This window comes from Herpailurus yagouaroundi, unplaced genomic scaffold, assembly GCF_014898765.1.
Source record: "Herpailurus yagouaroundi ecotype Mexico unplaced genomic scaffold, PumYag 142, whole genome shotgun sequence".
Lineage (NCBI taxonomy): Eukaryota > Metazoa > Chordata > Mammalia > Carnivora > Felidae > Herpailurus > Herpailurus yagouaroundi.
In genome coordinates, this window is record NW_024412397.1 from 48,493,152 (window position 1) to 48,510,326 (window position 17,175).

A 17,175-nucleotide genomic window follows, 5' to 3' on the forward strand; every position below is an offset into this window, starting at 1 on the left:
GCATGGTAGATCTGAAAGGTATCTTTCTTGGAGCCAAGACCAACCATACCACCTGCTCATGGCAGACACAGTGTGAGGCACAGCTGGACCCACTGGCACCGAGACAGGTACTCAAAGGAACCCACCGAGCTGCAGTTACAAGCCATTCTAATGAGACACCTCTCATTCGTCAGAGGGTCCTGTTCCTCACAGGCTCCCTGAAGTGCCTCCACATCACCCTAGTGCACTGAGCTCAAGGTCAGGGCATGATACAGCAGCAGGACCCCCATTAGGCATTGGCTGATCTCCAGGAGAGGACTCTGTGTGCACTACACCAGGACCTCTCACTGCACATGGCCTATGCTGACCCAGCATCTCGGGCCACAAGATGGTTCTTAGATAAAATTCCCTGGGCTTCCCATTCAGACAGTACTATGCTCCTGTGACCCTGGCCCTTCCCCCCATTTCTTTTTTTTTTTTTTAAGTTTTATTTAGTTATTTTTAGAGAGAGAGAGAGCACACACATACATGCATGAGTTAGGGAGGGGCAGAGAGAAAAGGAAAGAGAGAATCCCAAGCAGGCTCCATGCTGTCAACACAGAGCCCAATGTGGGGCTTGAACTTGTGAACCGTACGATCATGACCTGAGCCAAAGCCAAGAGTCAGATGCTTAATCAACTGAGCTAACCAGGTGCCCCACCTCCTCCTATTTCAGTTGAACTCTGGTTAGGCTGCAAAAATTGAAGGGGCTTCCGATAGAAGAGGGATTGAGCCTCCCAATATTTCCATGCTTAAGGCTCTTTACACTCACCTGCTTTGCCAAGTGCATGGGTCCCATAACATGGGAAAAACAAATGTTTCTCTTCTAGAACCTACCTACTCAGAATGTGGTCCATGGACCATTGGCATGGGCATCATCTGGTCCTTAAAAGACATGCAGACTCTCAGCCCCCAACCCAGGCCTCCTGAATAAGAATCTGCATTTTCACAAGATCTCCAGGTGACAGGTGAGTCTCCAGGACAGTGAAATTCAAGAAAGCCTGCCCTAGGGGCACTTGGGTGGCTCAGTCAGTTAAGTGTCTCACTCTTGATACTGGCTCAGGTCATGATCTCACAGCTTTGAGACTGAGCCCTGTGTTGGGCTCCATGCTAGGCGTGGAGCCTGCTGGGGATCCTCTCTCTTCCTTTCCCTCAATCCCTCCCTCGTTCTCTTTCTCTCTCTCAAAAAAAAAAAAAAAAAGGCCTGCCCGTCCTAGCTGACCATCACCCACCTGGGGCCAGAGACAACCTTGGATGACCCAAACATGCACTTACGCTTGCAGCGTGGGAATCCATAGTAGCCCACTCGACAGCGGGTACACCGTCGCCCAATGACATTGGGTTGGCACTGGCACTGCCCGCCCTCTGGGCTGCAGTGACGGCCAATGGCCCCAGTAGGGTGGCACTCACAGGGCAGTGCACCCTTGTGGTAAAGGGCCACCAGGGATCTGGCAGAGGTCTTACAGAATCCAGAGGCCGTCTGGGGGCTGTGAAGACAAAATAACTCACGGTATTATCGCGGGAGGCATGCCCAGTAAGAGTCCCAACCTCTCCTTCCCTCTTGCTCCACCAAAGGGTGTTTTAGGGACGGGGCTCTGGCTTTGGAGTCTGGGAAGAAATGAGAGACTATCCCACCCCTGGATTCACAGCCAGTGACAGCCACCCTTCCTTGTGCCCATCCACTCCAGAGCACATCACAGGACTGGCTGGTGGGAACTTTTGATAGCTGAAATAAAAGGGTGAAAATTCACCTACAGGATGGATTCCATGGTATGTGAATTATATCTCAATAAAGTGGTTACCAAAAAAATTATACCTATATGTGTCTATACCAATAACAATAACAATGAAGAGGAAGGCAAGGCAAAGTACCTATATTTATTGAATGCTGTGTGTTAGAAGTTTTGCCTACGTCTCAACCTCACAACCACCCAAGTTAGGCCTAAGCCTCATTTCATAGATAAGGCAACTGAGGCTTCTAGAAGTTAAGCAACATGCCCAAGGCCACAGAGCTACAGAGTGACCAAGGAGGCCTTCAAACCCATAGCTATTTGACTTCAGGGCCTTTACTCTTAATATTTTCTGTGCAGGAGACGTTTGCCTACCCGGGCAACCTGGAGCTCCTGGGTCCCTCAGGAAGCCTCCAAGGGGGCAGGGAGTGTCTGCAGAAGTGAAGAGTGGGAACCGATACTCGGGAATATCCTAGGCTCTTAGCATTCAGGGACACAGGGTGAGGGGACAGGGAAGTCAACCTCTCTGTGACACTCCTCATTCAATCAGATGGCAAACGAGAGGGAGAATCCGGGCTGACGTGCTCTCCCAGTAGGAAGTACCCCTTCTGGTTGTCTTTTAGGAATCTGATTTGGACAACAGGAAGCAGCAAAGAGGCCAAGAAACTCCTAAGCAGCCCATGAATCGCAGCTTGGAGGGTGAACCTCTGGAGAGATCGATGTTGAGGATGGTAACCTTGCCCAGATGTGCAGGACAAGGTCTGGAGTGGGATGCTGTATGCAGAGGAAAAGCACCTCCCGCCCCAGACCCAGGACTCACTGCCACCTCCTTGGGCACCAGGAAGAAGAAGACCCAAAGGCCAGCCCCACCCTGGGCCTTGCTCCCAGGGGGAATGTGGGAGAGCCTTCTGAATCTCCACAAAGTTATACTTACTCAATATAAAAACTGTTTGCTCCACAATTGGTGATAAACTCAAATGATTTGTCCACTGATTTTTTGTGAAGTATTTGGTAGTCGTAATTCTCCGCAGGCACCACCAGAACACGGACCTAAAGGAAACCTGTCAGCGTGTCTTTGGATTTCCAACAGCAGGGCACACCTACAGCTATTCATTATATTTTCTCTTCACTAAGATCCATGTTCTTTACTGTTAAGCCCAAGACCAACCGAAACAGGATTTATGAAAAAAAAGAATCACAAGAACTACTTTAAGCCAGTGTTAAAGGCTCAACTCACGTCCCTATGTAAGGAACAGCATGGGCCGGGGCCGGTCCCTCAGAGCGCCTGCTCAGAGAAGCGGCAGCCTTAGTGCTGTGTGGGGATAGGAGATCTAAGGGGTGAGCAGGAGCCTGTTAGGACTGCCAGGGCCCCATGTGATCATCTATGCCTGGGATGGCTCTGGATCTCCAGAGGTTGCAATTTGTATTTTTAAAGGTGAACAAACCAAAATGGCAGGATCAATGGGGGAAACTCGGACCGTGGCTTGCCCTGAAATTTACATCATGTCAGACACTTTGCCATGAATAACTGCAGCCCTAGGCTTTAAAAGTACTGCTCGGCTCTCTTGCTCTTACTACAGATCAGACTATTCCAGTAATAAATGCTATAGGAAATTTCAAATGTCTTTGTGAACTATTTACCACCTTACAGCTTACAGAGAGCTCACTGCCCTCATGTTAGTCAATCAATAAGCATTTGCCAAACACCATGTGCCAGGTGGTGTTCTAGGCACAGGGGATATAAAATGCATAAAGCCAGGTCCCTGTCCCTAGGAAGATGGCATCCTCAGAGAGAGAAGGAAGCATGAGGAAGAAACTAGAGGGTCACACAGCAGGGCCTGGACAATGTTACCTGGCTCTCTGGAAGCCTTTACAGGCATTGAGTGACCATGATCCCATCAACCAAGGTAAGGAACAGGGTAGGGGATACCTGGGGTTGTGCAAGTAACAGGCTTAAGTCTGAGGGACTCCTAAGGTCTCTGGCTATGCAGATATGCAGTAGATGGTCCCAAACTGGGCCTGGAGCTCAGAAAATATCAGAGATAAATTCAGAGATGTGGTGTCATTCCCCCAGAAGAGAGAATGGAATCAATGGGTACAGATGATAGTATCCACAGAGAAAGGACAGAACAAGAGGGCTTCGCATCGAACCCAAGGGAATGCCACCATACGGGGACAAAGGGAAAAAGAAGTCACTGAAGGAACACTAGAGCAATTGAGAACAAAATGAGAGAAACAGCTATGGCAGCCCAAAAAAGAAAGCTTCAAGAACAAAGGAGTATTACATGCTTCAGAAAGAGACCAGTCAGGTGAGGAGTGAGGAGGGGCTGATGTAGAGTGAGATTCTTGTTCACCAGAGTTTCTTGCGGGGACTTTTCTCTTCCTATTCACTTACATATTGTTCTAATTTCCTTTGACATTAATTGTCACTTTTTTTTTTTTTTGATAAAAGGTAGCCGTAAAATTTAAACATTTTTCTATAAATATGACTTCAATTCCCTGGTGGAGATGTCATCACGAGCCAAACAGGCACACAGAATGGCTGACCAAGGAAAACTGAGGGACAAGAAGAACATACCAACACTAAGGACTTTCCTTCTGGAACCTCCACAGTCACAGCTACCTCTGGCTCTGAGATGTCAAACTCAACCTGATCTTCAGCAATCACTTGGTCCCTGCAGCCAAGTGTGTGGGGGCAAAAAGAGGCACGGAAGACACCTGGGGGCAGAGCAAGAGAGGAGTTCCTGTCACAGTAAGGCATGGATGAGCCGGGCAATCAGCCATGGCGCCTGCTCCCTGAAGCTCACCTGCCCACTGCCGCCCTCCGTCCACAAACACCTGCGTGGGAAATGTTGGGTGCGCTGACTGATAAAAATGGATGACAATGACATATCTGCCCAGGTGTGGTACAAGTCCTCTCAGGGTCATTTGGTTCTAAGTGGAAACAAAGAAAAAAAACTCTTCAAGTTGCAGAACTATGAATATTTAGAGGTTAAAAACCAAAACCACCTAGGTATTTACCCAAGTGAGGTGAAAACCTAGGATCACACAAAACGTTCACTCGAATGTTCACAGCAGCACTATTTGTAATCAGAAAGACTGGAAATAAACCAAATGACCCACAACTCAGAATGGATAAACCAGTGGTGGTACAACCATAAATGGTACTGGATGGAGTGTAATTTGGTACAAGGACTTTTGAAAATTGTCTGGCAGCTTTTACCAAAGTCAAACATATCACTGAACAACTTCACTCTTAGTGAAGCACAATGCACAATGTTTGCCAAGAGGCTGTGCACAAATGTTTCCTGCATTCAAGAACTACTTGCAATAACCCTGTAACGAAGAGTCAGACTCCATTTTGGATGTCTGATCCCTGACACGTGTCAAGCCCCATCACTCATTTTTAATATTTTGTCCCACACCTGCACAAGCTCATAAGAAAGCCCGGGTGCACATCCCTTGGCACGGGCAAGAAGTTCAAGGCACACTAATTCTAGCCCATGGGAAGGGAGCCCTCACCTTGGATTCTTCCACCTTCCCGACACCCCAGCCCAACCACATGACCAGAGTCATGCCTCAACTTTTGCTCAAGCTTGAGTGTGAGCCCTGCTCTCCCCAGAAAACCTCACTATGTGAGTAATGAGTCTTTACAAACCCTCAAAAAAAAAAACCAAAAACCAAAACAAAAAACACACACACAAGAAAAACAGCAATAATAAAAGATTATCTTCATCTTTCAGATGAGAATCATGACTTGAAGAAGGCAGGTAATTTGATAAACGTCATACTCTAATTGAAGAGCAAAGCCAGGCCTAGAAATCCTTTGTCATGATTTCAATTCATTTCCCCCTATGATTCTAGGTGGCCTTTCCCATACGGGATCTTATTAAATTTTATCTCCAAATCCTGTTATTTTTCTAACTTGATGCAATGTGAAATGACATGAGCCATCTTTAGGATTAAAAGGATATAATATCAGGACAAATGGCAAGTCCTACAATTTCATAATTTACAGTGAAAAAATATAGTCCCTTACTATATTTCATCTTCATGCTATAGGTTATTAATCAATAAATGTTGATTGAGAATTTCCTGCCCGAAAGGCATTTTGCTGGTATAGTTGGGGATGCAAAGTATTTAAAAAAAAATCTGTTAGCCAGAGTAGCTTTTGAAAGTGCTTGCATTCCAACTTGGGAAGACAAGTGATAAACTCAACAATATTAAATGCCAGTAGCCCATGAAAATATGAAGTGTCACAAAATGGGCCATGAAAAGTTGCCATACGACTGCGTAGACAGAGATACAGAAAAGGAAGAGGACATCAGTTAGAGTAGAGGTCCTCAAACTCTATGGACATGCAAATTCCTTGGAGAATTTATTAAAACACATACTCCTGGCCCCCACCTCCAGAGTTTCTAATTCAGTAGTCCTGGGGTGGGCTTGCAAACCTGAATTTCTACCAAGTACCCAAGTGATGCAGATGCTTCTGTTAAAGGCCACACTTTGAGAACCATGATTTTGAAACAACACACTCGAGAGGGGTCCCACCTGTGGCGCCTTCAAGGTGACTCCAGTAACATCAGCAGAAGGTGAAGGATCTTGGGGCAGGAGAAGGGAAGACTCACCACTTGGGACATCCAAAATTAATGCTGTTGGAGGAGTTTTGAGAACCAGGGAGACACAAGAAGCACTGAAAAAAAAATATTAAAAAAACAACCAAAAATGGAACTGTCCATTGGTGAGGAGGTAGACTGTGAGCATAAGACTGTGTGACATCAAAAGGATCCAGTCTTGGAAGAACCACAGGACTGTGGATATCTTTGGACAGAGACACTCAGTGTAGTCAGTTAGCCAAGTGTATTCCAGGAGCCTGCTTGATACAGTAAGCTAAAACAGAAATAAAATCTTAATTTTGAAAAATAGTAACCAGAGAGAAAGAAACTTAACAAAACTTTCCTTTCTAGAACTAAAATTCATGTTAAATGGAGTGATGCAATGAAACATTATTATTCACCTCTAAACAAACATGTTGACATAAAATTATACAAAAACAAACAGGACAAATGCACATCATTTCTTTCAGGTACAGCTAGATTTCCCTGTCTTGGTGGTTGCTGTAGCCCTAACCATATGCTAAGATTTCATGACTGTGTCTGTAAGTTATTTCTGAATCTACAACAAAACAACCCTCCCCAAACCCCGATAATCACTGGTTAGCTATTTCTCATAACATAGTGAGGTGGGTCATTATTTTCATGATTTAAAAATTTTTTTTAATTTATTCATTTATTTTTGAGAGAGACAGAGACAGTGTGAGTGAGGGAGAGTCAGAGGGAGAGAGGGAGAGAGAGAATCCCAAGTAGGCTCTGCATCATCAGCATAGAGCCCGATGTGGGGCTCAAACTCATGAAATCGAGAGATCGTGATCTGAGCCGAAACCAAGAGTCAGATGCCCGACTGACTGAGCCACTCGGTGCCCCCATGATTTTTTTTTTTTTTTTTAATGAAGAGCTTCAGACACAAACATAAGGGTGAGAACAAAGTGAGCCTTTGGGAGGGCTCAGAACACAAGTCGGTAAGTACCGTTGAGGGAAAAGCTTAACCATTTCCCTCAGTTGCTACTCTGTCAGCTTCCTAAGACTATGAAATTCTGGAAAGACTGCCAGGGGAAATGAGTTAGCTGATTTTTTCTTTTAAGCGATCACCAGCCTTTAGCACCTTGGCCTGTGATCACTTCTGAAGGGAAGCATAAAGTCACAGCTTTGCAAGTCCTACAGTATCACTCAGAGCACCAACAAGGGAGAAAGGAAGGAAACTCATTACCTTTGATTAACATATTGCCCGTAACTGGCAATGCACTTGACTTGAGGTCTCAAATATTCAACTGAGAATTCTTCAATGGGTATGATACAAATTTGATGCTGTTGAGCAAATACAATGCAAAAAGGTACGTCATGGTTATTAGCAAAGCCAATGGTATGGTCAAACATACTCTTAAAAAAGCTGTTAAGTACAGAAATCATCATTGTTATTTTAAAGTAATAAACATTGCAGAAAGGCACTCCCTATGACATCGTTATGTACAACAAACCCTCTTTCCTAGTATACAGGATCACTGCCTAAATGCTCTTGGAATAGTCACATGAATAAATGAAATCATGAAAGTTCAAAAACGACTCTTTGTCAGTGACTTTTGGTGCCTGTTTCTCTCTCCTGCCCTGGGTTGATGCTGGCTCTTCAGATGCCTTGGCAGGGAGAGGGGGAATGTGGGAGGCAACAAGCGAGGCTGCCATTCAAGCCTGTTGTCTCCAGCTCCTGCTACAAATAATCTTTCTTGGGGTGCCTGGGTGGTTCAGTTGGTTAAGCATCCAACCCTTGATTTCAGCTCAGGTCATGATCTCACAGTTTGTGAGTTCGAGCTGTGCATCAGACTCTGTGCTGACAGCACGGAGTCCACTTGGGTCCTCTCTCTCTCTTCCTCTCACTCTGCTCCTCCCCTCTTGTGCTGTCAAAAATAAATAAATAAACATTAAAAAAAAACAAAAAACAGGGGCGCCTGGGTGTCTCAGTCAGTTAAACGTCCGACTTTGGCTCAGGACATGATCTCACAGTTCATGAGTTCGAGTCCCATGTCGGGCTCTGTGCCGACAGCTCAGAGCCTAGATCCTGCTTCAGGATCTTTATCTCCCTCCCTCTCTCTCTGCTCCTCCCCTGCTTGTACTCTGTCTCTCTCTCTGTCTCAAAAATTAATAAAAATTTAAAAACAAACTTGATGTTTAAAAAAAAATGAAAGATAAAAAACAAAAACAAGAAAACCCCACAAATAATCTTTCTTAATAGAGGAGGACTCAAATCTCAGGCACATTTGGGCTTCACTGAAGGAACTGTCTCCAGAGCTAGTTTTTTACTTATCAATACATTTTATTTTAATCAAAACTGTATTACCGGCTTGATCACAAACCTATTCAATAAAAGTTTTTATTGAACACCTAGTACATGCCAGGCACTGAGACTAGGGGATCCTAAAAGACCAACATGGATAATACCCCTGCCCTCACATAGCTTAAATTGTAGTTAGACATCTGAATGATATTTGACTCTGAATGACATTTGACTATGTCAAAAGATAGACTTATGCTTACTAGATAAAGATTCAGTCCCGTTATAATTTCCAAAGATGAGGAGGTTAAGATTAGCTTGGATTGCTATGTTTATAAAAAAAAAGAGTCACAATTTTAAAAAGAAAGTCTTAAGTCATTACATAATTCATGTAATAACTTTTAACAACTCAATGCAAGATAATTTTTCAGAGAAGGCTCAAAGTTTTTAATACTGTCAAGCACAAATATTTAAAACATATCAGAACAAGCTGGTCTGGCATTTCCCAGAATGTGATACATGCTTAATATTAGCAATGACAGGAAGTTGCTTCATACTTAGTTACTCTTCTGTTCCCTGAGACATTTATTATAAATCTAGCCACCCCTCCCTAGCCCAGATCCCACTGCCTGTGTTTATCATAATTCTCAATATTTAAGTCATGCTATTAAAAGGAAGGCATGAAGGGTATTTAATCTGTCAAACTTGGAATTTTAACTCTTAACGATATATATCTAACTAACTGAATACTACACTTTTTAAGATAGAGTAACAATAGTCTGGAAAAGAAATACCAGGTGATTGCAATCTTGAAAATTCTTAAGGAATTTGCCAAGAAGCTAATAGACATAATAAAATGGAAAAATGGGAAAGAAAATAAGCAGTAACTAGTGCATTTCTATATACCAGAGTGATAATAAACTGGGACCTATTAAGAACAAAAGATACTTCGTTCATAATAGTAACAATGGATAAACATTAATAAAATAGAGTTTTGTGAGATATGTTCAAATGTGATGACCAAACTTTACTGAGTGCTATAAAAAGGCTCAAATAAAGGAAGAGGCAAGACAGAGTTCTAGATGGGAAGGAAAAACATCATTAAGTTGGCGATTCTTCACAGGTTCATTTTAGAGATGTAATACAAAGACTGCCAACATTTTTAATAAGTTTTAAAATATAGATATAACAACAAAATGCTTCTAAAACTCAAAGGGCAAAACAGAAGCATACCAGAAGGAATCGGGCCCCACGCACTTTGAGCTGAATGTCTGCATCTGCTAACAGTTCATAGACAGCGATGCGACTCCTGCCATCAGTCACAACACTCCGGCAGAGGATGCTGCAAGAGGAAAAAGTTTTCTTAGCCTGACTTCTCTGGTCTCCCTGACTTTGTGCCTCCCCGTGGGATAGCTGACTGCTCTTCAGCTTCTCCTGTTGATAACCAGGTTGCTGACGGCAAATTTTCCTACACAACGAGTTTAAGAGGGATGTATGCAGTACACCAGCAATATAAGAGAAAGAACCTTCCGGCTGTGGTCTGAGCTGCACGTCTCAGGGCAGCTTTTCCAAACCAGCTTTATGTAATACTCGGTCTAGTCATCGGGAGAAAAAGTCCCAGGGTCAATAACGTCTGATCTCCTAGACACAACCTATGAGAAATTTATCAGTATTGTTGGTGCCATTGGTGACTGAAGATGCCTACTGGCCTCCCAGCGATGATTCCACACCATGTCAGCTCTAGGGCTGGCCTTTCTCCAGCCATGAGAAACCAGAGCTTGCCTTTGCAAGCTCAGTCTGCCCTCCACATCCTTCCTTCCTCATTGTACCAGCTACGCTCCTTACCTCCACCCCATCAGGTGAAATACGGAGTTCAGGAACATTTCAAAGGTCATGGTTTGGAACCAAAGAACACACTCTAAGGGCACAACCCCTAAAGGAAGTATTTTCGGAGAAATGTTTCTGACTTCATATTCTGTAGCGACTTTTCTGTCTGTAAATACAATTTGGAAACTAGAGACAAACTATATCTATCTCTGAGAAGAAATGACTGAGAGATGTTTGAAAAGATTGATGCAATGACTTTCTGGTAAAGATTAAAATGAGATAGTATATACAGAGCCATGGTTAGAAACTCAATGAATAGTTGTGTTGTTTTCTCTTTTGTGCATGTGTACATGTATGAAATTAAAGTGCATTCCTTTTGGATTCAATCATAATCCTGGGAGTTAAATATATTAAGTGATTCATTTAGACTTAGTTTTATCCATATCCTTTTAAAATTCTTACTAAGAATAGACAAATGGTAATAACGGGATTGATTTCATCATGAGTGATCACCTCTCTTACAGAAGGCAGATCATATTTATCACAACACTGTTCTGAAAAGTGGTATTTTAATTAGCACCGCGACTTTTCTGTTGGGATATTTTTTAAAATAACACCATTAGAACTCACTCGAGAATGTTGGGAAAGGTTCAACCCTCAGCAGGAAAAGCTGCAGTGTCGAAAGGGCCTGTCATGTGAAATAGGCTTTTATGGGTCAAATATTTTCCAATTGCACCATATTTTTGGACTCCAGTACTAATAGCCTGTTCATTTTCACTTAGTCACATGACAGCCAAAGTAGAGAAGAAGGAAATATTTTAGAGGAGTTGAAATAATACCACAAGACTTTCCTGGAAATGGTCAAATACATTAGAAGGAAGTCCTAGTCTAATACAATACTGTCTTGGGATTCTAATGTCCCTGGTGAAGAACCTGGGGCTGTCATGTCCAGAGCCAAAACGATCTGCGGAATACCGCACAGTTCTCCTCCCCAAGTGCCATCCAGACAGAGGTCATGAAACCAAGCTCGTGGCTTATGGAACCCTGGAAGGGTGACCATTCTTTCCTGAGCTTTGAAAACACTTCTCTGCTTGGCACAGATGTTCTCAGCCTCTTCTGAGATGGTTCAGAGAGCCACCAGGGACACCAGCAGTGTTTCCTACTGGGCTCTCTGCCATCACCACCTTGTATCCTGTGGAGCAGGGATCAAGCAATATGATCTGGAAAGCTGAGTCAGAGAGCTGAACCAGAGGGTGGACTTGGAGGAACAGGGTACAGAGGAGCCCTGCCCCAGCCCTGTGGCCAACAGTCTCCAGGACTCAGGTGGTGAGGTGACCCACCCACCTAGGAGTGTACATTCCAATGGTTGCTGATGTCATCCACAGATCAAACTAACGTTTTCAGATAATGATAGAACATTCTGGAGAACTTTTTTGGCCCATCTAGTACTCCTACTAAAAATCCAAATGCAATTATGTCCTTTGTTTGTTTTTTTTTTTGTGGGTTTTTTTTTTGTTTTTTGTTTTGTGTTTTTTTTTTTGTTTTTGTTTTATCATCACCCCAGAGAAAAGGGCTGATGAGATTTTTTAAATGATTTTTCAAAGAAGCCCTCACAGCTGCTTTTTTAGGGTTGCTGAGAGCATGATGTTAATTCAATAACCATTTCATCAAGTCTCATAAAAGTTTCCATTCTGAGTTCCTAAAAGTAACTCTTTTCATACGTTCTTTTATTTGCAAAACAGGGAAAATGTCCAACTACTTCAGGTCATTTGAAGTTTGACAAAAAGCCATAGGCAAGTAGTGGTAATAAAATGTCCAAGGCCTTGGCCAAGAACTGGGTGGGTTCATTGCAGTTTGCCACCTGCTGTCTGAAGAGACTGACTTCCGTGCCATTTATTATACAATTAATTTCATGTTGGAAACACCCCTTGAGCTGATTCTTTAATTAAAGCATATTCTGAACATTTGCATATATCTTGAAATATTATACAAAAAAACAACTTTTAATAAATCTTTGCCAAGGTTCTTGGAAGACAGTAACTTAAACAGGGTGAATTTTAAAATCTTTGGCTAGGGGCACTTGGGTGGCTTAGTCAGTTAAGCATCGGACTTTGGCTCAGGTCACAATCTCACAGTTTGTGAGTTCGAGCCCCGCATCTGGCTCTGTGCTGGCAGTGGGGAGCCCACTTTGGACCCTCTGTCCCCCTCTCTCTCTGCCCCTCCCCAGCTGCAAACTCTCTCTCAAAAATGAATAAGCATTAAAAAAAATAAAATCTTTGGTTAATTATTTTTCACCTGATGATCCTCAAACATCAATTATTCCCAGTTTCTGAAGGGCATGTTGGGAAGGCGGTTGTGACAGAGACAGAGTCTTTTCTCCTATTCCACGCACCCAGGTGCTCTACACAGCATGTGAAGTGAGAACACTGACTTCACTGCACCACACAGGGGTGACCGAGAATAAAATAAAAAGGTCGTGCTGCTTCCTGGGACTCTGAGCAAAAGGAGTGAGTAGAATACACAGTTTTTCAAGAAAATGCAACATTTTCAAGAGGATGCCCACAGAGAAGTCTCCCAGTACTCACACTGGGGGTGACACCAGACAGCACGGTCACCTGCTTGTTTTCAAGATCAGCCTCAAAAAGGAAACAACATCCCAATCCAGATAAAAACCAAAGTTCCCAAAGCTGACCTCCTGATCGTTCAGGAACAAAGGGATCCCCCAGGGCAGGACTGATTACCTGTACATGCAGCTGTAGATGTTCACCTGGCCTCTCAGGACTGACCCAGGGCTCTGCATGTGCACAGCAACCACAGACAGCTGGTCTGCTCCCGTGGAATACTCCACCACCACCACGTAGTGGCCGACCTGGGGAACTCGCAGCCGCAGCTGTATCTCCACCTGTCAGAGAGCCCGAGCAGGTGGATGTGAAATGTACCGGATGAGTTTACATGGGCAATAGTGAAGGCAAGGCTGAGCAGACATCTGGGAACAGTGTACGTCATCACAGTAAGAAACGCGGTCCTATGGGTAGGAATGCCAGATAAAATACAGGATGGGGGCGCCAGGATGGCTCACTCGGTTAAGCTTCCAACTTGGGCTCAGGTCATGATCTCGTGGTTGGTGAGTTCGAGCCCTGCATCAGACTGTCTGCTGTCAGCACAGAGCCCACTTCGGATCCTCTTCCCCACCTCCACCCCCAACCTCTCTCTGCCCCTCCCCTGCTCACACTCCCTCTCTCTCTCTCTCTCTCTCAAAAATAAATAAATAAACTTTCAAAAATGCAGGATGAACCATTAAGTATGAAATTCAGATAAACAACACATAACTGTGGTTTATCTGTGATTCAAACTTAATGGTGCATTGGTATTTTTTTCTAAATCTGGCAACCTTACTTATAGGGGTTTCTACTCCTATTACCCATATATTTGCCTTGTTTCTCAAGGCAAAAGACACTCTAAAACTTGAGGTAAAAAACAATCTCCAATGGGTGAGAAGAGGATAGAGGTATGCCTTGAGGCTCTTTTGCTGTTTTTCAATTTAAAGAGTGAACTTTCGATTATATGGATGCAGATAACGTGACGTGATATATGCAGCCCACTTCTGGGATAATAACTAGTAATAGTTTGGTTTTCATGCTTCCAAACCATTTTCCACATCTGAAAATGCACACATATGTACCTTTTTTTTTTTAAAGAAAAACTGTGCTCATAGTAGGAATCATGGATGTTTTTATACCATGACAGCAGAGCTGAGTAGCTCCAACAGAGTCCATATGGCTCACAAAGCTGAAAATATTTACTATCTGGCCTTGTACCAAAAACAAGCAAACAAAAAACCAAACCAAAACCAAACCAAAAAACAACCTGCCCCCACCATCCCCTATGGGTTAGGAGCTTGGAGTATGGAACCATACTGCCTCCAGCTGTGTGACTTTGAGCAAGTTACTTAATGTCTGTATGCTTCAGTATCCTCCTGTGTACAAATGAGGATAGCAAGAGTACCCACCTCTTAAAATTATCATGAGGATTAAATGAATGAATATATGAAGGACTCTTAGAAGGGTATTTGGCATGTCATAAGCACTCTGTAAATATTGATGATCATAACTGTGATTATTGCCTTTTGCCACATCTTGCTTTTTTTACTCAACAAGATTTTCTCTGTCTGTAGCTACATACAGATAAACTTCATTTTCCTAATGGCCTCCCACCTTTCCACAGTGTGAGTGTAAATTAATTTATTTAGCTAATCCCCTATTGATGGCAACACTTACATTGTCTCTAATTATCCCTATTAGCATAGAATATTACATGATCACGTGTGTGTGTGTGTGTGTGTGTGTGTGTGTGTGTGTGTGTAGATAGGTAAATATCCTTATGCTGGTATTTCTGTAAGATTCCTAGAAGTAGAATTGCTGGGTCAAAGTATACGTGCATATTGAATGTCTGAGCCAATATTGGAACTACATTCCACAGCAGTTTAACCCACTTGAGTCTGTAATCTCAGGCCCAGCCAACCTTTACCATACTTAATTAAAATCCTCCCTCCCCCCCGTCTTCAGGATATTCACATTTACTGTTCTCTCTGCACAGCCCTGAACCACACAACTAATACTTTCCCCGGTGATTTTTCTATCACTTATATAATAGAAAGACTTACTTCAGGGGAAAAAAAAGTGGAATATCCACACCACTTTTCCACTCTGTTCTGGAGTGAAATATGGGTCTGTGTGGGGAGGTTATTAGCAGCATTTCTCCCTGGGGCATCTCCAAACAAGGGTCTGTCTGTCTTCACGCCACCATAAAACACACACAAGCCAATAATGTATATTCACTTTTCTCCCAGAAGTTATTACTGGCTGCCAGTTCTATCACAGCACTATATTATAAGTTTCTATTGTTCTTTCCACTCTGAGTCCTAGTCATTGATTTTTTGGAAGATGTGTGGGAAGGCTTCTGAATTCATCTAAGGGTAAAAGTAGGTTTTGAGAAACTCAGATAAACGATAAATGATGGCAAATAGAAACTTTACTATTTGCTATTTGTTATCAGTTATTTATCTTAGTAAAAGGGAACTTAAATAGAACCAGTGTCAAACTGGAAGGAGCTTTCTGGTTTTATGGCATAGAACTGCCCTCACCTGGTTATGAGTGTTTCAAGATAAAGCCATAAAAGGCAGGCATGTCAAATCTGGTACTTACACAAAGCTAAGAGGGGTGATTAACATGTCTGGTGTCAAAATGAGGATTCAAAATGACTTGGTCAATCTATACTTACTAAACACCTCCTCTATGCCAGCTCACCTGATGGGCATATAATGGGAAACAAGACATATCTGGTCTCTGCCCTCAGACAGACTTTAATCAAATAATTAGACAATTAGACAAACACAGTGTGAAATTACACATATGACAAATATTCTGCATAGGTTCTTAGAGGACAGCCTGAGCCAGTCAGGGAGACTAGGGAAGGGGAAGACTTCCTGAAGAAGCAATAACTTGGCTGAGTGCTAGAGGACAAGGAACAGACAGCCAGGACCCAGGGGGAGGGAGGAGCATTCAGGCACAGGGAACATCCTGCAGTAGGAGGCTACCCTATGACACACAGGCTGTAGGGTAACAAATAATGTTGAGTCCAAGAGACTGAAGGCAGGCCACAGTGACAAGGAACAGAGAGCAAGACGAGGCATTGGGAGGAAGGAGGGGTAGCCTTAGAGGCCATTAAAATCTTTTGTCTCTACCCTAAAGCAGTAAGCTGTTATCATAATGTTCCAATTGTGTATGGGTGAGGATGGGGCAAGAGTGCCTGTGATGATCAGATATTGTATTTCTATCAACATGAGTATGCTGACTATCATATGGAGTCTGGACTGGGAGATGCAATGGGCAAGAGCTGGTGTGAGTGAGCTAATCAGGAGGTTACTGCAGAGATCCTCATGAAAGATGATGATCAAATATTGGGCAAGAAAGATACACGAAGAGAAGTAGAGACATTTAAGAAAAGACATTAAGATTCAGGGATGGGTTGTCTTTGGTAAGGGAGGGAACGGAAGAAATCATGGATGACCCTAAGAATTCTGATTTATAAAATTAGATGGACGGTGGTACCATGTAGTAAATGTACTTAGGTACATTTACTTAGGTAGTAAAATGTAATTTGAGATCCCTTCGAGACACCTAAGAGGTAACGTCAGGAAGGAAGTTGGCAATGCTGTTCTGCACATAAAAGGACAGGTATGACTGAACATACCACTTTGGGAGTTATCTGTGTCGAGTTGGCATCTAACACAATAGGCTTGGAGGAGGCTGCTTAGGGAGAGAATATAAAGTAAAAAGACAAAGGCTAAAACTGAACCTCAACAAATTCTAACACTTAATGGCTAGATAGAGGTTGAACCTGTAAATGATATTCTAAGGAAGCAGCCGGAGAGGTAGGAAGAGATCCAGACCACTCTTAAATTATGAAAAACAAGGTAAGAGAGTGTTTTAACTTGGAAGGGATATTCAACAAGTATTGAAAGCTGCTGAGAAGTTAAACAGATGAACACATGAGGAAAGAAAATCATCACTGGATTTACTGACAAGATGATTGGAAACTGAGAGAGAGAGAGAGGGAGAAGAAGAAGGAAGGAAGGAAGGTAGGAAGGTAAGACGGAAGGAAGGAAAGAAGGAAGGAAGGAAGGAAGGAAGGAAGGAAGGAAGGAAGGAAGGAAGGA

General features: G+C 43.1%; 1 protein-coding gene across 4 annotated transcripts in view; it reads right to left on the reverse strand.

Annotated features, from left to right (window-relative positions):
• Nucleotides 1-17,175, reverse strand: part of LAMA3 (laminin subunit alpha 3) — a 279,417-nt gene that overhangs the window by 106,693 nt on the left and 155,549 nt on the right. For all 4 annotated transcript variants that reach the window (XM_040479219.1, XM_040479218.1, XM_040479217.1 and 1 more), the window contains 8 exons: nt 13,199-13,359; nt 9,864-9,972; nt 7,575-7,672; nt 6,300-6,441; nt 4,556-4,682; nt 4,327-4,466; nt 2,683-2,798; nt 1,294-1,505 (listed from right to left, as the gene is read on the reverse strand). In XM_040479219.1, the coding sequence (XP_040335153.1) occupies nt 1,294-1,505; nt 2,683-2,798; nt 4,327-4,466; nt 4,556-4,682; nt 6,300-6,441; nt 7,575-7,672; nt 9,864-9,972; nt 13,199-13,359 (1,105 nt within the window). The remainder of the gene's footprint in view (nt 1-1,293; nt 1,506-2,682; nt 2,799-4,326; nt 4,467-4,555; nt 4,683-6,299; nt 6,442-7,574; nt 7,673-9,863; nt 9,973-13,198; nt 13,360-17,175) is intronic.